The sequence below is a fragment of the Amblyraja radiata genome, chromosome 12 (assembly GCF_010909765.2).
Source record: "Amblyraja radiata isolate CabotCenter1 chromosome 12, sAmbRad1.1.pri, whole genome shotgun sequence".
Lineage (NCBI taxonomy): Eukaryota > Metazoa > Chordata > Chondrichthyes > Rajiformes > Rajidae > Amblyraja > Amblyraja radiata.
Genome location: NC_045967.1, coordinates 56,177,330 through 56,201,775, shown reverse-complemented (window position 1 = coordinate 56,201,775; position 24,446 = coordinate 56,177,330). Strand labels below are relative to the sequence as shown.

Sequence of the window (24,446 nt, the reverse complement as noted above, 5' to 3'; positions counted from 1 at the left end):
TCTCCCCTCAACCAATCCAAGTCTTTCCAATCTCTCCCTGTAGCTAAAATCCCCTATTGAGGCATCATTTCAGTATGGGATGCTTCTTGAGACTGATGGAGTAGTGGGGAGAAAGCTGGAAAAGAGAAGTGGACGCGGGGCAAAACCTGGCAAGTGATAGGTGGACGCAGGTGAGGAGAGTTTGACTGGTATATCAAACTAAACTGATGTAACATGAATCAATACATGCAAGAATCAATACATGCAAGTCCTGAAGAAACAATTGTTTTGTGATCATAACGCACCTTTTGACGATAGAACTAGTCCTGCCAATCCAGATACTGTTATCACACCCATTCTTGGAAAGAAGCCTTCGGGTGGATTCTTGAGGAAGATGTACGCACCTTCAAGGAATAAAAAGATACAGGTTTTTTTCTTCACATCCTTGGCAGGACATTTGCACAAGATCATTAAAATTGCAACAACATGTCTGATGGGCAATGGAGAAATAAGAAATAACGGATGACACAGTGGTGTAGCAGTAGAGTTGCTGCCTTGCAGTGCCAGAGACCCGGGATCCATCCTGACTATGGGTGCTGTCCGTGTTGAGTTTGTACATTAACCCTCTGACTGCCTGGGGTTTCTCCGGGTGCTCTGGTTTCCTCCCACATTCCAAAGACATGCGGATTTGTAGGTTAATTGGCTTCTGTAAATTGCCCCTAGTGTGTACGATGCAAAACTAGGAACATACAACTAGTGTACAGGTGATCGTTGGTTGGTGCGGACTCGGTGGGCAGAAGGGCCTGTCTCCATGCCGTATCTCTAAACTAAAGCAATGAGCAAGATTTAATTCACAATCTAAATAGATTTCAATTGCAAATCATAATGACCAATTCAGCATGGTGCTTGAAAATGAGGAACATGAAATGGGTACCAAGATCCTAGATTTTACTCAAGGTTGACTTTGAGTGATAAAACAGAGAATGCACATAATCATCATAGATAAAATCACTGTACAGCAGTGGGAGATGTTGAATGATTTATGTGAAGTGGAACACTTTAAACCCACAGGAGAGAAGACCTCCAGTTGCCAAAAATACAACCATGAAAATCTAAAGTGCAGCTTCAAAAAAACAAATTCAAAGCAAAAGCAAGTGGCATGGCAGAGTTGGAGAATGTCAAACTCTGATAAAAGAGATAACAAGTGGCCACATGAAAGTAGCTGTACACAAAGGGGGCAAGGGAATAAATGTGCAAGTGATATTAAAATAAACACAAAACATTTTTATACTTACACCAGGAAAAACACACTAAACCAAGTAATGACATTGCAAATGCATGTTAAAGTAATGGCAAACATGATTATTTTACATCAGTGCTTACAGCAAACAGTACTACATCCCACTCATCTTTAGACAATTTATATTATATCAGAAATCACGACTTGCTAATATTAATATATATAGGCTACAATTTGACAGCAGTAAAGGAAATCATTGCACAGTAGGCTTTTTTTCAAACATGTAAATACTGATTCTGTTCTATTCTGTTCTGTTGTTTTTGCACAATCCGCAGGCATTGCCACTTTCATTTCACTGCACATCTTGTATGTGTATGTGACAAATAAAGTTGACTTTAGTACATTGACGAATCCCAAGGGCAACGTGCTCCATTTCAGGGTTTAATGAAAAGTGGTGAGAAAATTGCACTTCACTCTCCTATTTTAAGAAAGTGTGGGATAAACTGGGGAACCTGAATGTTTGAAGTTGCCTAATCATGGCCGATGAGCTGAAGTGAACCTTTAAGAAGGAACTGCAGATGCTGGAAAATCAAAGTTAGACAAAAATGCTGGAGAAACTCAGCGGGTGAGGCAGCATCTAAAGAGAGAAGGAAATAGGCAACGTTTCGGGTCGAGACCCTTCTTTTGAGGAGGTGACTTTTTATAGTTGATGGGGGGGGGGGGGATGTCCAAGGACACTAATCTACAAGGAGTTTGAGAAAGACAATTTATAGTCAAAGCTTGTAGAGGCTGCAAAATAATTCATTTTTTGGTTTGGAAATTGATTGAGTTGCAGGAGACAGGGAGCAAGAATGATGACAAGATGCATTCAGCAAAGTTCAAAATGGAGCTGATCTGAGGCTGAACTATTCTCCATGATTGTACATAATCTCCCTGATGGGACAAAAAGCCAATTAATCATGTTTGCCAATGACAATTAATTTTTAGAGGGATCATTTTCTGGGGAGGCGGACATTTCTCGAGGGCAGGTTAAGCAGCCTGACTTGAGTTCACACAAATTGAGAGGTGATCTTATTGAAATTAACCAATACTTTTCCCAAGGTAAATGCAGAACTGATAATTCCCCTGCCTGGGGCAACTGGACCCTGGAATGAATTTAATATGAGATTAGTCATTCAAGACATAATGAGAAGAAACGCCTTCACCCACAGAATCCAAGAGATCTGTGGAGACTCTGTCATGAAAGATATTTAAGACCAAGTTCAATATAATGTTTATATATTATGGTAATCTTTGGTTAATGCAGCCTTGCCTGCATTGTAGGTTGGAATGTCTATGTCCTGTTTCTATTTCCTATGCTAATATAGTGAGCAAATGGAAAAACTGTGGCAAATGGATTTCAACATAGGAAATGGGAGTTCACACAGTTCAGATCAAAAATAGATAAAACTTCTACTTTCTATATAATTTATGGTTAAAAGTAATGCATATCCAAGGGGTGGGCACCACCACCAACCCAGGCATTGTATTACAGAAACTCACCATCCTCTGTAAAAAAAAACCCCCTATATTTCACATTCAAATCCAATGCACTTGTTCACCAGGTTCTTGCAACCAAAATTCCCAGATCCACAGTGGCTGCCACCAAGGACAGGATGGTTGGTGAATGCCAACACCGCCACCTGCAGGTTCCCCTCCAACTCTCGTTCCATCAGCTCTTGGGAATGCATCACTTTTTTCGAGGCACACTGTCTTGCATCTCACAACTCCAGCATAGATACATAGACAATAGGTGTGGGAGTAGGCCACTTGGCCCTTCAAGCCACTTGACATTCTTGACATGGCTGATCATCCACAATCAGTACCCCGTTCCTACCTTCTCCCCATATCCCTTGATTCCACTAGCCCTAAGAGCTCTATCTAACTCTCTTTTGAACGCATCCAGTGAATCGGCCTCCACTGCCTTCTGAGGCAGAGAATTCCACAAATTTACAACTCTCTGTGAGGAAAAAATCTGAACAACAGGTGGAGAGGGATGTGACAGAGACCAAGGGTATTCAGGTGAGAAGGGGAAACAACTGTTTGTTAATAAGCGAGTTCGGTATTTCAACTGCGCATGCCCAGGTCATAGGTCACTCGGGTCATAGGCCCATTCTCGCCAGCTGAGTTGCTGCGTGTGTACGGACCTGCGTATTCATTTTAATGAGATTTATAAATGTATGTATCTGTTAAATATGTCAGCAGTAGGCCACAACGTACTGCAGGCTGCACAAACCCACAGTTAAATATCTTATATCCAGGGGTGCAACGCTGCCGGTACGCCACTCCGGCACCTCTGTAAAAATATTACGGGGATCCTGGATAAAGTGAACACACTCTGTTCTTATCCCAGCGTGGAGGATTTTAAAACTGGAGAATATTGGCATTAAGTGAGAGAGGGGTGAGATTTAGGAAGGGGTTCAAGGATAATTTCTTTATAAAGGCCACCCGAGCTGCTTCCCTCCCCGGCCACAAGCGCCACGGCTACGTTGAGTGAGTGAGTTACTGGCATGATCCCCGACCCCCTCCTTCTCAATGCTCCTGCCGTCCCCGCAACTTTACCCCTGGCTAGACTCCCCACACGCTGTGAAAGGAACTCTCCCCCCAATTGGTCCCTTGAACTAGTATTGTCATTCAATAAGATCACAATTGATTCAACTTGTCTCGGTGTGCTCCTGTTTTTCCCACCATCTTTCCACCTGCCGTCACCCTCCACCCCCACCCATCCAGTAATTCAGAATGAAGGAGCTTTGGAAGCGTTGGGCAAATTGCTTTCTTTATTTTTATTTTTTTGAGCGTGAGAAATTCTATGTCCCACCAGCCTCCTTTCAAAATTTAGTAACTCAAAATGGTAGTGTGTCTTCATTGCCGAGAAATACGGTACTTTATTAAGAGATTTGGCTTTTGAAGACTTTATAAAAGTCGGCTGACTGCCTACCCTGAGTAATTACTCACGGCATGTGCCTGCTATCCACCTATGGTTCTCTCGACTCCTGCCTGCAACGTAACATTTGCTTGTTTTCTCACCTTTCCAGTCCTGATGAGAGCCATTGATCTGAAACATTAGCTGTTTGTCTCTCCACAGATGCTGACTGACCTGCTGAGTATCTCCAACATTCCCTGTTATTTAACATTTCTAGCATCTGCAGATATTTGTTTTGTTTTTTTTAAAGTCTGCCCTGGGCTGGAAAAGTTGTTCCACCTTTCAAGGCTTTGACTGAGATTTCAAGTGTTTCATGGCAAATCTAGTTCTGCATATGCTCCTTTATCTGTTACATATTTGATGCTTTCTTCAGCATTTCAGGTTTAATCAATAATTCATTGGTTCCACAGAACTCTGCTCTTTTTCACATATTAGTTTCTCTCTCGTTCAGCCTTTTCCTCTAATCACAATTCACTTTTGCTGACAATTCTGCTCTACATTCATTGATTTTTTCCCCCCAGACTGCACAAAGTCACCACTTGTAACATTCATTCCACTCACAGGGCAATGGTGAACCACCAAGACTAATTCCTTTACCCCCGGAAAAGTGCTTTACTTTATCAAATGTACAACAAATATTACCTTGAAATCTTAAGTGGGTTATAGAAGCATAGAAAATAGGTGCAGTAGTAGGCTATTCAATCCATCGAGCCAGCACGGCCATTCAATATGATCATGGCTGATCTTCCAAAATCAGTACCCCTTTCCTGTTTCCCCCCCATCTTCCTTGATTCCTTTAGCCCTAAGAGCTAAATCTAACTCTCTCTTAAATTGAATTGGCCTCCACTATCTTCTGTGGCAGAGAATTCCACAGATTCACAACTCTCTGGGTGTAAACGTTTTTCCTCATCTTAGTCCTAATTGGCCTACCCCTTATTCCTAAACTGTGATCCCTGGTTCTGGACTCCCCCAACATCGGGAACATTTTTCCTGCATCTAACCTGTCCATTCCCTTAATAATGTTATATGTTTCTATAAGATCCCCTCTCATCCTTTATTCCAGTGAATACAAGCCCAGTTGACCCATTCTTTCATTCATCATCATTCCGGGAATTAACCTGGTGAATCTACGCTGCACTCCCTCAACAGCAAGAATGACCTTCCTCAAATTAGGAGAGCAAAACTACACACAATACTCCTTGTGGTCTCACAAGGGCCGTGTACAACTGCAGTAGGACCTCCTTGCTCATAAACTCCAATCCTCACGCAATGAAGGCCAGCATGCCATTAGCTTTCTTCACTGCCTGCTGTACCTGCATGCTTACTTTCAGTGACTGATGTACAAGCACACCCAGGTCTCGTTGAAAGTCTTATTCTTTTAATTTCACAAACTGTTTCTCAAACGCACAAATGGCTATAATTTCTTATCTTTGGTGACGGCAAACACATTTTCATTACCTCCTTCAATCCTAAATGCAGCAAACATATCTCCTCCAATACTATCTCAAAGAAGTGCGGGAGATTTTTGATTCCAACACATTTTTGCCATCACCCCTCCAACTATAGACAAGTAGTTTTTCCAAAATAGGACTATTTTTCCAATGTCCAGAGGGAGATTTGCCACAACCACTCTTTTAAAGTATGACGTATAAATAATACTGAGATGCCTTTGTCTTTCCCCTTCCATTGCAATCTTGTCTTTCAACATTTTGTCTCTCATTATCATTTGTCATCACTTCCAACTGTTCTTACCAAACACAAGGGATGCTCCCTGTTCCCTTGAGTTACACCAGCATTTGTGTTTTACTCAATCTGTCTTCTTAGGCAGCCGAAGATAGACACAAAAAGCTGGAGTAATTCAGCGGGCCAGGCAGCATCTCTGGAGGGAAGGAATGGGTGACGTTTTCGGGTCAAGACCCTTCTTCAGATTGGGTCAGCCCATTGGTATTGAGGGTACTTTGTCTCCACTGGTTTTGTGGGTTCTGAAATGACTGATGTGGGCAATAAGGGAACTGTGGCCCAATCCACAAAAGTCCCCTACAGGTCAGGTATGCGTGATGATACATCCCTCCTACAATTTATGCATAGCTAGGGTTCTCGGTACCAACCTGAATACTCCTTCTCAGATTTGAATTGGCATGGATCCATGATTTCCAACAGTCAGTGAAGATGTGATATATTTGTCAGAGCCTTTGCATATCAACAAATAATGTATCAATGGAAGATGAGGCACATGAGCCAAGAGAACCCAGCGCCAATATATGTTGCGAAAGCCATTCACAGTAAAGGCAACAGTTGACTACTGTCCTTAAAACTCTGGAAGAAACAACACTAAACAAGGCCACTCTCACCTTTTCCAATTGCAACAGAGTTTTCTGCGCCACCTTTAACAGCATTATACGCACCCTGGAAAAATACAAAATATAAAAGTCAATGGTAACTCAAAAATGTTATCTCCCTTTAAAAATTGCATACATTTACAAATATAAAATTGAAATTGGGGGAGGGAATCAAAAATGAGGCACAGGTTTAAGGTGACAAATTTAAAAGGGAACTGAGGGGCTACTTTTTTCACAGCCCTTGTGGTCTGCCGGTGCTGTCAGTAGATCTTTTACAAATGATGTCCTTTTTTGAGAAAATGTGAAATTGTCCATTTTGATTGAAAAATAGAATATCTAAATGGTGAGAGATTGCAGACCTCTGTAAAGCAAAGACCTCGGGTTTAATATTGTCACGTGCACCAAGATACAGAGAAAAACATTGTTGATCCAGACAAATCATGCCCAAAACATCACCTTTGCTCCATAGATGCTGCCTCACCCGCTGAGTTTCTCCAGCATTTTTGTCTACATACCATACCATGACATCAAGGAAATATAAGAGAGATAAAATAAACAAGATGCAGAATATAATGTTATGGGTATAGGGAAAACACAGATAAAAAGTGTAACTCTGCATTGTATTTTGTTGTTGTATTTATCATTATTGTATTGTTTACACATGTGAACAGGGACGTCCATTGCATCCTGCTGTATATTTTCTCTGGGACACCAGAACTTGAGTGGAGACTTGATGGAAGTATATATAATGATGAGAGGCATAGATAGGGTACTGGAACCTCCCCCCTCCCAAGGGTGGAAATATAAAATACTAGAGGGCATAGCTTTAAGGTGACAGGAGCAATTTAAAAAATGCGCGAGACAGTGAGTGGTGGGTGCCTGGAACATGCTGCCAGGGATGGTGCTGGAGACACATGAATGTGCAGGGAATAGAGGGATATGAATCATGTGCAGGTGGATAAGAGTTGGTCTTGGCATTAAGTTTGGCACACACATTGTGGGCCAAAGGACATTTCCTATGCTGTACTCTCCCATGTTCTATGTATTGTAATTTGTAATTTATTTATTTATTAATAAACATTTACATGTAATACGCAAGATTGTAGCCAGTAGCTAATTTCCATCTTTAGTCCCTCTTGTAAACAAGGTAAACACATCACAACACAATCAATCAATAAGTAAAGAGACAATACAAAAGACAAAAACAAAATAAAACAAACAATAAAGTAAAAAAGTAACAATAAAAGAGTACCATAGGATAATTTTAAGGTAGATTATGATTGCAGTTTTGATTTTGCAGTAAGCATGTTTTTAGATGTTTGGTAAATGAGGTAAGGGTTGGCAGATCCCGTATGACGCATGGTATCGCGTTCCAGGTCTGCGACGCTCGATATGAAAATACTGACTGCCCAAAGACACTTTTCCTAAACGGGACTATACAATCAGGCTGCTCTTGTCGACCTATTTGTGTTTTTCTTTATGAAGTCCTTTAACGGAGGTGGGGCTAGTCCACGGAAGATTTTGTAAACCAAAATCGAGTCCGAATATTTTATTACGTTTTCCCAGCTCAGCAGATCAAATTTCTTCAGGATGCTACAGTGATGGTATATTATGGGCTTTTTGTCAAGAGTTTTTAGGGCTTGTTTATAAGCAATTTCAACAGGCTTTAGTGTGGACTTACATGCCAGTGACCAAGTTGTTATACAGTAGGTCATGTATGGCACAATCATTGCATTAAAATATAGTTTGGCTGCATCAATAGTTAAATTATTTCTAATATATCTAAAATTGGACAAATTAAATTTAATTAAATTTACTGTTCTTTTCACCTGTTGTTTGAAACAGAGCTGTGAATCGATCACGATTCCTAAATAGTTAAACTCATGTACAATTTAAAGTTTTGTTCCATGTACAAACACATCAGGATCTCCATCAGTACTTGCCTTTTTGGAGAAAAACATACAGACAGTCTTTGACACATTAAGATGTAGATCAGAAAACTGCAACCAGTTTGACACATTAATCATAGCAGCTGATAGGTCTTGTGCAGCTTGATGTTTGTTTTTGGCATGTACATACACAACTGCATCGTCAGCATACATCTGGCAAGTTACATTTGATGTACAGCTACTTGGTAGATCATTAATGTACAGACTGAATAATAGCGGTCCCAAGATTGAATCTTGAGGTACACCAAGAGGGTTTTTAGAAGTTGCAGATTTACTGTTGTGCACTCTAACACATTGTTTTCTCTGTACCATATATGACTCAATCCATTTTATCGTGCTCAAAGAGAGGTTAAAATAGGACAATTTGGTCATCAAGATCTGGTGGTTCACAGTATCAAAGGCTTTTTGTAAATCAAGAAAAACAGCTCCTATAACACCACCTGCATCAATTTTGGACTTCATATTTTCCAAAAGGAAGCAAAGTGCCGTCTCAGTGGAGTGACATTTTCTGAAGCCAAACTGCATTGGGTTTAGGGTATATGGACTATTGTTTAAATGTTTAATTCTCTGTCCTGCAACCCATTTTTCAGCTATCTTGGAAATTGCCGGGAGAATGCTTATTGGTCTATAATTACTCATTATAGTGGGGTCTCCTGATTTTAAAATTGGAGTTATTACTGCAGATTTCCAAGAATTTGGGAATACACATTCGTTTATGGACTTGTTGATGATGCTGGTAATTGGAGCAATGAGTGACTGCTTATGAGCTTTAAGAAACATTATATCCATACCAAAAGCATCTTCGGCTTTTGAATTTTTAAGACCACAAATAATCCTGTTAACCCATGGCTGAGACACTTCATTCAAAATAAGAACCGGAGAAGCAGTGTTCAGCGGCATAGCATGTCGGACTGCAGAACAGGAACTATGAGTCAAGTTCTTCACAGAATGTATAAAATACGTGTTAAGGGCTGTTGCAATCTCATTTGGATCATTAGTCAGATTTTCATTTAGTTGCAACTCCCTAATGTTCTTGTTGATGATATTATTTCCAGTTAGTTTCCTTATGTTTGTCCAAATCTCCTTAGCATTACCTCTTGCGTTGCTTATTACATTAATAAAAAAGTTTGCCTTTGCATTCCTAATTTCATTAGTGACTTTATTTCTGAGTGAGGTAAATATTTGTCTATTATGTGCTGCTTTTATCTTCAGGGATATCTTAAGGGTATGGTCTCGCTGTTTCATCAGTGACCATATTTCACTATTTAGCCAGGGAAGATGATTCTTTTTCCGTGGTTTTGGTTTTATCTTTTTCATAAAACAATTCATTGTTTCTTGAATAACTGCCATAAATAAGTACATTACAATTTTCATCAACGTGTTCATGGTTGAGGTGATCAGACCAGTCAATTTCATTCAAGGCATTTTCCAGGTTTTTTATTTCACCCTTGGGTATTCTTAGTTGCTCAGACCTTTTACTGGAGTGACAGGTGAACCTATTTTTTGACAGTTTTCTTGAAAAGAGGATCAAATTATGGTCAGAGAGACCTGTAACCATATTATATGTTTTTTGTATTCTGTCATATTTATTGCTGAAGACCAAGTCTATACATGTTTCTGATGAGCTACTTATTCTAGTAGGTCCTGTAATTAGTTGTGAGAGATCAAAGCTATTTGTTATTGATTTTAAACGTTTTCGATTTGTTTTGTCATTCCAATTTATATTAAGATCTCCAAGTAAAATAACCTCTTTCTTAAAATTACATTCTTTAAGAATAGTTTGCAGTTCCTCATAAAATACACTAGGGGCTGATGGAGGTCTATAAATTCCAATCAGTGTGATCGTCATTTGTGGGGAGAGGATTATCGTGAGACCAATACATTCTGTTATTTACACATGACCATTGTATTTGTTTACACTTTAAGTGATCCCTTACATAAAACATCACCCCCCCCCCCCCACCTCTACCCTCAGACCTGTCTTTTCTGAAGATGTTATACCCCGGTACATTTAGACCAGCCATTGGAGAGTTGGCGTGTAGCCAAGTCTCAGAAATACACAGAAAGTCCAAGTTTGAGTTATTAAGCAGATGTTGTACTTGATCTCATTTTGATATGATACTTCTGATATTCAAGTGTCCACCAAATAGACCCCTTGGTTTAGCTTTTGAGTCCCATAGGACATGAGCGTGGTTTAAAGTCTGGAGGAACCTGTATAGGACAATAAACTCAAATAATTGTTGAAATGACCAGTGAAAAAGATCTACCGACAGCACCACCAGGGCATCTGTCAGCAGGAACTCAGTTTCTGTCAGTTGTGGTCTTGTCACTATCCATAGACTCTGCTGTGTGGATGTCTGTGACAGGCATCAAGAGCTGCAAAGTCTCAACAGGAGTGACTACAGGCAACCTGCAGAAAGCAAGTCCAGGCTGGGGCCGGATCTGGTGGCAACCAGCCATTAACTCTGGAAATGCCAGCACTTAAAAAGATAATGGACCTGTCAAAATCCTTAAGTATAAAAACTAGACACTGAAAAATCATGGAATTAAGTGATGAAAAAGGAAACTGAGGATGGATGATAGCTTTTTATGTTCAATGGTAGACTGGTGGTATCACCGGCATTAATAGAATACAACGTTTGAACAGCAGGAAACCAGAAGACATTTAGTGATATGAATGACCTTGGAACCAATCAATGTTGGAACAATCAGCAAATTAGTAGAATAAGCCTTTACTTGCTCTACAGAATAAATTTACTGGTTCATTATAGTGTCTTCTTCAAAATCAACAAACATTTAAACAACACAAGAGCAATCAAGACTCCATCTGAATTCACCAGCACACAACTATTGGAATGTCAAGGACCAAAACCCTTCATCAAAAATCAAGCAAAATTTGAATTAAATTTGATTTCATTGTAGTCACGAGGCACTGCAGTTGCTGGTTTACCAAAAAAGACACAAAGTGTTGTGGTAACTCAGCGGGTCAGGCACCATCCCCAGAGGTCATGGATAGGTGACATTGCGGATCATAGAGTCATACAGTGTGGAAACAGGCCCTTCCCCACACCGGCCAACATGTCCCAGCTACATTAGTCTCACTTTGGTCCATATCCCTCCAAACCTGTCCTATCGTACCTGTCTAATTCGATTCACCTACTCTGGGCAAGAGATTGTGCAACTACCCGATCTATTCCTCTCATGATTTTATACACCTCTATAAGATCACTCCTCATCCTCTTGCGCTCCAGGGAATAGAGTCCCAGCCTACTCAACCTCTCCCTATAGCTCACACTCTCTAGTCCTGGCAACATCCTCGTAAATCTTCTCTGTACCCTTTCCAGCTTGACAACATATTTCCTATAACATGGTGCTCAGAACTGAACACAATACTCTAAATGCAGTCTCACCAACATCTTATACAACTGCAACATGACCTCCCAACTTCTATACTCAATACTCTGACTGATGAAGGCCAATGTACCAAAAGCCTTTTTGACCACCGTATCCACCTGCGACTCGACCTTCAAGGAACAATGCACCTGCACTCCTAGATCGCTCTGCTCTACAACACTCCCCAGAACCCTACCATTCACTGCGTAGGTCATGTCCATGTTATACTACCCAAAATGCAACACCTGCCTCTGTATTAAATTCCATCAACCATTCCTCAGCCCACCTGGCCAGTCGATCCAGATCCTGCTGCAATCATTCACAACCATCTTCACTATCTGCAAAACAACTAACTTTTGTATCATCAGCAAACTTGTAATCTTGACCTGTATGTTCTCATCCAAATGATTGATGTTGATGACAAACAGTAACGGGCCCAGCACCGAACCTTCCACCACCCTTCTGCTTCCCTTTTCCAATTTTCTATCCATTCAACTATCTCTCCTTGGATCCCACGTGATCTAACCTTTCAGAGCAGCCTACCATGCAGAACCTTGTCGAACGCCTTACTGAAATCCATGTATACAACATCTACAGCTCTACCCTCATCAACCTTTTTGATCACGTCTTCAAAAAACTCAATCAGATTTGTGAGAAGCAACCGCCCATGTACTAAACCATGCTGATTATCCCCAATCAGACAAAGTCCATCCAAATGCCTGTATATTCTGCCCTCGGAATACCCTCTAGTAACTTTCCAACTACACATGTTAAGCTCACTGGCCTATGGTTCCCAGCATTTTCCTTGCAGCCCTTCTTGAATAAAGGCACATTTGCCACCCTCCAGTCTTCCGGCACCTCTTGAAGACAACATAAATTTCAACCAGGGCTCGGGCAATTTCCTCTCTAGTTTCCCACAATGTCCTCAGATATATCTGATTAGGTCCTGGAGATTTGTCTACATTCATACATGATAGTACCTTCAGCACCTCTTCGACCGTAACATTGACTGCTCACATTGACCGCTCCTGCATTGACTGCAGGAAGTTCCCCCGTCCTCCTGTCTTTCTTCTCGGTAAATATTGTGGACCTTGCCCATCTTCTGTGGCTCCACACAGAAGTGACTGCTTTGAATCCTTAGGGGTTCCACTCTCTCTCTATCTCTAGTTACCCTTTTTCCCCTTATGTAATGATGAAATCTCTTGGGATTGTTCTTAGTGCTATCTGCCATCTCTTGGCCCTTTTTGCTCTTCTGATTTCCTTTTTTAGTTTACTCCTCAGTTCCCGAAACTCCCCCAGGGATGTACTTGATCCCAGCTGCCTATACCTCTCCCATGCATCCTTCTTATTCTTGACCAACGCCTCAATTTCTCTTATCAACCAAGCTTCCTTACCTTTGACTGCTTTGCCCCTTCACTCTAACAGGGGCGTACATATCCCGAGCTTTTGTCATTACACATAAAAAATATCCCATTTGGCTGATGTTCCTTTCCCTTCAAATAATCTGCTCCAGTCAACTTGAGCAAGACCTTCTCTCATACCATCAAAGTTGGCCTTACCCCGATTGAGTATTTTAACACGTGGGCCATCTCTGTCCCTATTTTAATCAACTATATTAAACCTAATCGAACATTGATCACTGATCCCAAAGGCTCCCCCACAAACACTTCATTCACTTGCCCTTCCCAATATCCCAAGACCAGATCAAGTGTTGCCCTCTCATGGGTGGGGGCCTCTACATACTGCTGGAAAAAACTCTCCTGAACATCTTAATGAAATTGCACCCCATCTAAACCCTTCACACTATGATTTTCCTTTGTGTTGGTGAGAATGTTTCAGGCTGAAGAAACATAGAAAATAGGTGCAGGAGGCCATTCAGCCCTTCGAGCCAGCACCGCCATTCATTGTGATCATGGCTGATCATCCTCAATCAATAACCCGTGCCTGCCTTCTCCCCAAGAAGCGTCCCGACTGGAAACTTTGCCTATAGGAGCAGGGAGGTTCTACTGCAGTTGTACAGGGCCTTGATGAGACCACACCTGGAGTATTGCGTACAGTTTTGGTCTCCTAATCTGTGGAAGGACATTCTTGCCATAGAGGGAGTACGGAGAAGGTTCACCAGACTGATTCCTGGGATGGCAGGACTTTCATATGAAGAAAGACTGGATAGACTCGGCTTGTACTCTCTAGAATTTAGAAGATTGAGGGGGGATCTAATAGAAACTTACAAAATTCTTAAGCGGTTGGACAGGCTAGATGCAGGAAGATTGTTCCCGATGTTGGGGACGTCCAGAACAAGGGGTCACAGTTTAAGGATAAGGGGGAAATCTTTTAGGACCGAGATGATAAAAAAAATTTCCACACAGAGAGTGGTGAATCTGTGGAATTCTCTGCCACAGAAATAGTTGAGGCCAGTTCATTGCCTATATTTAAGAGGGAGTTAGATGTGGCCCTTGTGGCTAAAGGGATCAGGGGGTATGGAGAGAAGGCAGGTACGGGATACTGAGTTGGATGATCAGCCATGATCATATTGAATGGCGGTGCAGGCTCGAAGGGCCGAATGGCCTACTCCTGCACCTATTTTCTATGTTTCTATCAATGTCCTCCAGAGATGCTGCCCGACCCATGCGCACCTCCACTAACCTCATCTTCTGCAACCAATGTTCTCGATGTGAGCTCCTGTACAAGGTGTGGACTCAGTGACCAATCACATGCTGCCTTACCCGCTGAGTTACTCCAGAACTTTAAAAAAAATGCAATTGTAGTCAATTTATATCTGGGTGAAAATCATTCCAAAGCTGAGCTTGTACCTTTTACAAAAAAGTTGGCTCTGGCTGTTGGAGCTCAATCATTCCAGGCACGAACATCACTGTAGATGTTCCTCAGAGAACAATCTTCAAATGCTTCATCAAAACACCTTCCATCACAAGTTAAGAAGTGGGGATGTTCATCGATGATGTTAAAATCCATTCACAGTTCCTCAGAAAATGAGGCAGTCCAGGCCTTCAAGTTCAAGCAGCAAGAACCGAACAACATGGGCTGCTAATTGGCCAGGACTAGTCATGCCACTAAAGTGCCAGAAAACAACCATCACCAACAAGAGAATCTGACTAGCCACTTGGTCATTCAATGGCACTTCCATCATAAGAGTCCAGCACCATCAACATCATTGGAATTATCAATGACCAGATACATAACCGGATCAACCATACAAATACTATTGCCTCAAGAGCAGGTCAGGGGCTGGATGTCCTGTGGAGAGTGATTCACATCCTGAGAACTCAAAGCCTTTCCACCATCTACAAGACATAAGCGAGGAGCATGATGAAACACTTAACTGTTGTCTGGGTAAAAGCAACTCCCATAGCATTCAATAAGCTTGATACCATGCAGGATAAAGCCATCTGCTTGTTCGGGCTATCGTCCATTACCCTAAATATCTATTCCCACTAACATTGCACTATGTCCCATCCACAGAATACACTGTACTTTCCTAAAATGTGACTTCTACAAAGGAAGTCAAGGACCGCCTACAAGCCACTTGTCAACAGCTTGTAACTAGCAGGGACTTGAGTCCAGGTAAGCTTTCAGCAACATGCCTGGGGTACATACAGTTAAGCAATTAGCAGCAATTTTTAATATCCACTTGTCTACTTTACTCCAGTCTTTAAAAGCAACAGAAAAAGATTACAGTCTATTATCCAATTCCGCGAATAGATCAAAATACTACTCAAAAGAAGCTAATTATTATTACAAATATAATTTCTGTACTTTTTGCTCTGAACATGTATTTATTTCCAGAGAAATTCAAAGATTGAGATGAATTCCACACCTCCAATATTAATTCATGGAAAAAATCAACATTTTGATATCTCAGAAACATTTACCACACCTTAAAACAATCCATTTTCCAACTACTTCCACCCAAGGCCATCATTACTAACTGATTGTTCCAATTTTAATTATTCCACAACAGGCTTTGAATCATACTGAAGGCAGGAGAAAATTAATGCAGGACCATGAACAGCGGCCATTTTGAAAAAACAAAAACTGATGTTTCATGACAAAGTGCATGCAGAGCAAACAAGTCAGAAATTAGGCAAAGGCACATGTTTACTTAAGACTTGATATCTTGTCTATCCATCGGTGTAAACTCAGTGATTTCAAGCGACTTTAATTCAAAACGTGACTGTGCAGCATTGCATTAATTTCAGAAATTATACATGAACACACTGTCTCCCTCCAAATCCATATCAGTGCACCACACAAACAGGCAGAGACAATCGCAAATTTGGTCACAGCCTCTATAGCATTAAAACTGTAGCATGTTATTTTTGTTTTAAATATCAGAGCAAAACTTCTCATAGGAGCAATTTATTCCTTAGGTGAGAGGCTGGATGCTTCCACTCCCCAAGTAATCAGTTTAATTAAAAGCTGCTCTTGAGAAATGTTGTGAATTATTAACATTACAGCATCACCATAGGCAGGTATTCAGTTATTTCCCACAGAATTGTTTTGGGCAGCCAAGAAATTAATTACACAATTTAAAAAAAAAAATCATGATTAATTAGTTTTAATTACAGTTATGGAATAACCGAATATCAATTAAAAAAAAACATTTTTTGGAATGATGGTAACTTGAATTGGTTCAAATGTTTCTTTCTAGAAAAGATTCCTTTTAATGTAATAGTTTCATTCATTCTTAAATGTTGAGTGATTTGATTTTCCGTTAAACTGGGAATATCAATCCACCACCTGCCAAAGATTTTTCCTACATTTTTTGTGAAAAAAGCTTGTTCAGTTCACCCAACAGGTGTCCAGAATTCTGGGCAATACACACAATGTAATGATAGACAGGCAGTATCCTGGTGGTTCATCCCTATCATAAGATTCCAACTGGAACACGCTTGATTTAACTTGTTAACATTTTAATACATTAGAGTCACAGAGTCAGACAGCGAGCTCATCAGCCCAACTCATCCTTGCTAACCAATCCTTGCCCTTCTGAGCAAGACCCATTTCCCGCGTTTGGCCCATATCCCTCAAATCCTTCATTTTGCTTTTGTTCTAATCGTAAGTGTTAAATATAATTATTCGACAGTGTTTTTTTTAAATTAAATTTCACTGAATAAAGAGTGATTCTAAAATATTGCTAATAAGATATATTGAAAATATTTCCCCACAAAAAAATGATCCAATCAGTGCATAAATGTTCAAGAAGGAACTGCAGATGCTGGAAAATCGAAGGTAGACAAAAATGCTGGAGAAACTCAGCGGGTGTGGCAGCATCTATGGAGCGAGGAAATAGGCAACATCTGAAGAAGGGTTTCGGCCTATTTCCTTCGCTCCATAGATGCTGCCACACCTGCTGAGTTTCTCTAGCATTTTTGTTTACCAATGCATAAATGTTACTGATTCTGGCCAATTAAAAATATATATATTTTGAATTTCATTGGCAAAACATGCATTTAAATTCTATGGTGCACTGCACAGATGAAACAAGTGGTGTGTGTTGTCTTGTACCTTACACCGAGCAGCATACGGTTGAACAGTCTGTCTCAGAGCAGAGATCCCCTCAAGCAAACGGCCTGGCTGCTCCACTACAAACTTGCAGTTTGCTGAAGGTTCATTATAAACTGAAAGCTGCAAAAGAAAATATTTCATTACAATTAATATTTTAAATATGAGTACTCGATACTCTGAGGAACTTTGTAAAAATGATTCAATTTCTAAAACAGACAAGTACTATATGACAAAAAGACGATTTGGTCTGTTGAGCCTCAACCACTTTCCAAAGTGATTATGGCTCATTTTCTTTCTCATTTTCTTTCTACCAAGCCATGTCTGGATTCTCTTATTATTCCAAAGATTTATTGAAAGACTTTACAGAATTAAAAGATATACAACCCTTTCTCCAAAGAAATTTCTCCAAAGGCCTAAGTGTTCAACCTCTGATGAGATTAAGGTATCTTGGCATCATATTTGGCAGACGTTGTGGGCTGAATGGCCTGTTCCTGAGCTGTACTTTTCAATGTTCACTGCTCTAAAATAAAGTTCCATCAGGATCACTCTGCTCCAGAAGCTCCTTTACATATCTAATGGGGCTGTTCCACTTGGGCGACCTAATTGGCGAGTTTAGAAGCGTTTGAAAAAATGCCATGTTGAAGACCTCCTTCGACTATGTAGAAGACCTCCTTCGACTATGTTGAAGACCAGCTTCGACTAGCTACGACTAACTTCGGGAAAATTGGATACCGAATAGTGGAGAGTGAAGATGACCTCCTTCGACTATGATGAAGACTATCTACGACTACCTTCGACTACCCTCGATTACCTACGACTAACATGCCGACCTACCACATCTATATGAATAAAAAAAGTATCGATTCTTTCAATGGCGACCTTTTTTTACTCGCGGCATTTTTTAACATGTTGAAAAAAACGCCGCGACGTAGCTGAGACCTCGAGTACGCGGAGACCTTTCTCGAGCATGAAGGAGAGTTACGATGACCTCCTACGACCTCGTGTCGACCATGCTGCGGGTACGAGTCGAGGGCAAATTCACCAGAACTCGCGGATTAGGTCGCCCAAGTGGGACAGGCCCTTAACCATATTTTACTTAAGGTTTATTTATTTAACCATTTTAGATTGGATAACTAGATTAGCTTTTTTTTAGCATTAGCTATTTTAATTTCAGATTCCCACCATCTGTAGATTTTATGTTTTGATTTTCAATTACTGAAATAAATAAATTAGTTTGCATAATTAGATATCCACCAATTCACCATCTTGTGTGCTCCCTTCCCAGGAATGTAGCTCTTCCAAAGACAATAGACAATAGGTGCAGGAGTAGGCCATTCGGCCCTTCGAGCCTGCACCGCCATTCAACGTGATCATGGCTGATCATCCCCAATCAGTACCCCGTTCCTGCCTTCTCCCCAAAGGCAACGGACCCAGCTGATCTAATCAATTGCACAAGAAACTCAAGCAACCTTGTAGAACAATCAAAAGTGAAGACATAAACGGTATTGCAATTCACTTAACTGACCCTACAAGCAATAAAATTGAGACACAAGAGACTTCAGATGATGGAATATTGAGCAAACAACAAATGCTGGAGTAACTCAGCAGGTCAGACCGCATCTGTGGTGGGAATGGACAGGCAACGTTTCAGGTTGGGAACCGAATCTTCAGTCTGAAGAAGGGTCCTGACCCAAAACGTTGTCTGTCCATTCTCTTCACAGAAGCTGCCTGACCCAGCAAGTGGCACCAGCACTTTATTTATGAACTTCCAATCAGCTTTTTTGTAAGACAAACCTTACTAGAATGACTAGGTACATGATGAAAGTCTGCCTTAAGCACTCATGAAGAATAGCTTCAATGTGCCAATGACTTTGATGCATCATGTCAGTCTAGTTCCGTGCAATTAACTCATTCGACTGAAGAATTTGCTTACTGGTGAATTTGGCTACATGTGAGCAGTAGCAAACCCCAGCCACTGGATGGTGCCGATGTATCAGTATAACCCAGAGATATGACAGCAATCACAGGTATGACTTCATCTTGGTGGGTCTTTGTTCAGTGCAGAGCAAAGGATGAGAACTACGCAGACATGTTTATACAACATGCATCGGGGCTCCCGTGTCATTTAAAGCAAGCCAAATTGGTCTTATCTGGCGTTTGCTTAGAAGGTGATTGGTTCAAGAAACTGCAGTTCATAACTGCACTGGCACTTTAACGCAGTCCTGAGGTTAAGTCACTTCAGTGCTGAACTGAGGGAAGGCTGGACGATCAGAAAAACAATCTTTCAAATCACCTTCATACCTTCATGAATGTAAACAAATCAGGTGTACCATTCAAAGTAGTACACAGATTAGCTGCTGGATTTGCCTACAACACCACAGTGACTACATTCTAAAATGAAAGGTGCATTCTAATCGCTACTGCAGATATGTTTCAAGCATTTCTGTATGAATATTATTAACACATGCCACACTACTAATCAGTTCAATTTAGTTTATTGTCACGTGTACCACGGTACGGTGAAAAGCTTTTGTTGCGTGCTATCCAGTCAGCTAAAAGACCGCACATGATTACAATCGAGCGATTTACAGTGTGGATACATGAGAAGAGAATAACGTTTAGTGCAAGGTAAAGCCAGCAAAGACTGATCAAGTATATTCTGAGGCACACCAAAGAGGCATCTAATCAAATTTGCTCTCAAAGGGTGTCTTTTCCATGGGTTTTACTATTCTCCCTGCATGTGGATCAAACCCAAAAGTGTAATCAGTGAACGGAACAAGAGCAAGGAACAGAATATGGGGAATATTTATTTTTATCAGGCTGATCATCTAAATGGTTAGTTCACTTTAGCACAGGGGGATGCTGGGGTTACTTATTGAGATCCAACATACCACCAAACCATGAGATGTTCACCATATTAAAGCAAAGAGATTAATAAAAAATATCATATACACTCTAAAATCTGATGGTCAAAAGCAGCAAAAAAAAACTAGAAACCCACCTGCTCAGGTTTGACGAGATGCCTGCCTTGTTGATTTTTATTGGAAGCGTACACTCTGAATGTGACAAGCCCGAGGCCAGTTGGAAGAGCTGACAGTTTGATAACCTGAGGAGATTTAAGAAAAGATTTAGACAATATTCACTGACAACATTCCCAGCGGCTGGGACCATTATCAATAATCAGGTTATTCATCAATGTGTTCTCCCCTTCAGGAGACCATGTCTGAACAATTGATTGATTGATTGATTGATTAATAGACTTTATTAATCCCCTTATTCAGGGGAAATTCTGATGTCCTTGCAGCACACTAATAAAATACAACACTGTATTCATGAAGAAATTCAACACCAAAACATAAAAACATCCCCCCACAGTGATTCCCACTGTGGGGGAAGGCACAAAGTCCAGTCCCCATCCTCTTGTCCACCCAAAGTCGGGCCTATTGAGGCCTCCACAGTCGCCGCCACGGCGCCCGATGTTCTCGCCAGGTGGTGGTACTCCGGCGTCGGGAGAACCCCCAGCGGCTTGGGGTGCCAGGAACGGCCGCCTTCCCACCGGAGCCTGCGGCTTCCAAGCCAACAGACCACGCCAGACGGAGCTCCGCACACTGGTGATCTCGGCGAGATGTAAGTTCAATGTCGCAGCTGGCCGCTCCACAGAACCGCGGCTCCACGATGTTTTCCTCGGCGGTACCAAGCATACTGGAGTCCCAGCGCGGCGACCCAGGAAAGGCATTGCCCGCTCCACGACAGCGCTCCAGCGCTGCGCCGCCGCCAAAGCCGATGTTCTGCGCCGCCGCCAACGCCGACGTTCTGCGCCGCCACCAAAGCCGATGTTCTGGCCAGGTCCCCTCAGGGAAACGTCGCTCCAGGACCCGCTGGTAGGACGCGAGGACAGGTCGAATTCATGGTAGTACTTATTAATACTGTTTTTAAAAGATGAAGGGCTTTAAGGGCCTGTCCCACTTTTCAGCGGACTGTCTGCGACCTTCAAGCTCGGGGGCACTCGCCTGAAAAACCGCGAGCTGGAACGACCGTCAGTACGGAACACACACATACATACACATCGCAAAGGCCGGAGAAAGCGGGGGAGCGCTGTCTGAAATTCAAACGGTGCAAAACCAAGGTGATACCCACGATGAACAGAAAGGTTAAAGACGGCTAGCACAGTGTACGGTAAGTCCTTTAAAAGAGTGGGTGGGGGGGGGGGGGGGGGGGGGAGAAGGAATGGAGACACTTTTAAGAAGCCAGACAACTTTTAATAAGCCAGAGATACACAGCTGTGAAGTTCGGCGGGCATTTAACATTACGGGTCGGTTTTCCTTGGTTCTGAAAACTCGTGCTTATGTTTTTATTCCCCAATGAGCCAATTAAAATGCCCAGTCAGCAAAGGAGATGAACTAAAACTACCTACGACTACCTCGACTACCTGCAACGACATGGCGACCCCACTACCACTGTACTACGACTACAAAAGTATCGATTTTCTCCATGGCGACCAATTTTTGTTCGCGGAAAAATTTTCAACATGTTGAAAAATTTTGCGCGACCATACTGAGGCCGCGAATGGTTCCCAGAATGCGGGAACTCCTCTTGACCATGAAGGAGACTCACTAGAGACCACCTACGAACATGTGGCGACCATGTGGCGAACGCAGTCTCCTGAACTCGCAAATAAAGTCGCCTAAGTGGGACAGGCCCTTTAGTTTTAATTGCAGGATGGAAGTAATTTCCCATTTTAACAGCACACTGGGGCGACAGTGCACCTCATCCACAAAATGCACTGCAGATTCCAGCTGAGACTTCAATGCTGCAATCTAGAATGCAAAGATGTATGGGACGTCAAAGACCAGGTCTTTAAGTGAATTAAGGAAGCGCAGATGCTGGTTTACACCAAAGATAGACACAAAATGCTGGAGTAACTCAGCAGAACAAGCAGCATCTCTGGATAGAAGGAATGGGCGACTTTTCAGGTTGAGACCCGTCTTCAGATTGAGAGTCTGAGTCTGAAGAGGGTCTCGAACCAAAACGACACCCATTCCTTCTATCCAGAGATGATGCCTGTCCCGCTGAGTTACTCCAGCATCCAATAGACCTTTAAGGCCATGTTACATTTTTAAGAACTTTGAAAAGTTCTTAAAAATGTGCCAGAAAAATGGTGACTCTTGTGTGTTGCATCCTTGTAATTTATTATTCTTACACTCCTATGCTTAAGTATAATTGTGCTTATGTACAAGAAGATTTTTTTCTGAAATGCATGTAAAAAGGAATTTCACTGTACCTAGACACACATAACAAAAAAGTACAGAAGACACACAAAGCGCTGGAGTAAATCAGTGGATCAGGCAGCATATCCAGAGAACATGGATGGGTGATGTTTTGGGTAGTGATCATTCCTGAGACTGTTACCGTAGAACCACTTGCAAATCCCCCGACAAATTGCACGCTACCCTGTACGAGACTGCAGATACCAAAGAGGGGGACTCTGTCACTTTGTTAAGTGCAATTAAGAGATATTGCTTGACTCACCAGCAATGGTAACATCCTCAAAAACGAAACTATTGGAAAAGTAGTTACATAGCGCTTACAGAAAATTTCATTTTGTCCTAACTGGCCCCAAGTAATAATAGTTTTAGTTTAGAGACATTGCATGGAAACAGGTCCGTTGACGCACCGAGTCCATGCCATCGATCACTAGTTCCAGATAATCCCACTTTCACATCCATTCCTTAAGGGGCTGTCCCACTGCGGCGACCTAATTGGCGAGTTTGCCCTCGACTCATACTTTCAGCAGGGTCGACACAAAGTCCTAGGAGGTCTTTGTAACTCTCCTTCATGCTCGAGAGTGGTCCCCGCGTACTCGAGGCCTCAGCTAGGTCGCGGCGTATTTTTCAACATGCTGAAAAATGGCGCGAGTAAAAAATGGTTGCCATGAAAAAAAATCTTTTTTTTTTTTTACTCGTAGGTTTAGTCGAAGTAGGTCGTAGTAATGTTGGCATGTTATTCGTAGGTAATCGAGGGTAGTCAAAGGTAATCGAAGGTAGTCGAAGGTAGTCGTAGATAGTCTTCAACATAGTCGAAGGGAAGTCAAAGGAGATCGAAGGAGGTCGTCTTCACTCTCCACTATTCGGTGTCCAATTTTCCCGAAGCTAGTTGAAGATAGTCTTCAACATATTCGAAGGTTTTCTACATAGTCGAAGGAGGTCTTCAACATGACACTTTTTCAAACTCTCCTAAACTTGCCAATTAGGTTGCCGCAGTGGGACAGCCCCTTAACACACTGAGGGAAATTTTCTTGACGCAGAGACAACAACCTGGCTGCTCATCACCCGGCTTGACATCTAACTATTTCTTTGGTTTATATTTCATTCGCAGGAAGAAGGGGAAATTTTAAAGAAGCCAATTAATGTACAAACTTGTTTGATTTTGGGGTGTGGGAGGAAACCAGAGCCCCCTTAAGCGACTTACGCGGTTACAGAGAGAATGTGCAAACCCGTCACAGTAAGCCTACAGCTCTACGTGATGTACCATTGTGCTGCCCCAATATCTTACCTACACTCACGATAAGTCAAAGATTGTAGGAGCTTTAATTTGTAATGATTGGTTGAATCAGTCCATGTGTTAACATACCAAATTTGCAAGTCTACTACTGTTTGCACCTATGTTACACGTGCACATTTTTATAGTTTACATTGGTTATTTGATATTCAAAGGCAATATTTGTTGCACGTCCTTTTGCAAATATATTGTACCGTGTGCTGCAATGAATTAATTGTGTTACACTGCAGCACTGAAAAGGGACTTGTCTGTTTAACGAAACCGAAACAATAATGCCTATCAAAGTTATCGTAAGGTCATAAGAGATAGGAGCAGAAATTAGTCCATTCGGCCCAACACGTCTACTCCGCCCTTCAATCATGGCTGATCTATCTCCTGCTCCTTCGGTGCTGGCTCGAAGGGCCAAATGGCCTCCTCCTGCACCTATTTTCAATGTAACCCCATTCTCCTGCCTTCTTCCCATAACCTGACACCCGTATCAATCAAGAATTTATCTATCTCTG

General features: G+C 41.7%; 1 protein-coding gene across 1 annotated transcript in view; it reads right to left on the bottom strand.

The window, feature by feature from the left end:
- apool (apolipoprotein O like) overlaps positions 1 to 24,446 on the bottom strand; it is a 44,756-nt gene that overhangs the window by 6,950 nt on the left and 13,360 nt on the right. The window contains exons 2-5 of the mRNA XM_033030832.1: positions 20,387 to 20,491; positions 17,386 to 17,505; positions 6,533 to 6,587; positions 285 to 383 (exon numbers count right to left, since the gene is read on the bottom strand). Of these exons, the coding sequence (XP_032886723.1) occupies positions 285 to 383; positions 6,533 to 6,587; positions 17,386 to 17,505; positions 20,387 to 20,491 (379 nt within the window). The remainder of the gene's footprint in view (positions 1 to 284; positions 384 to 6,532; positions 6,588 to 17,385; positions 17,506 to 20,386; positions 20,492 to 24,446) is intronic.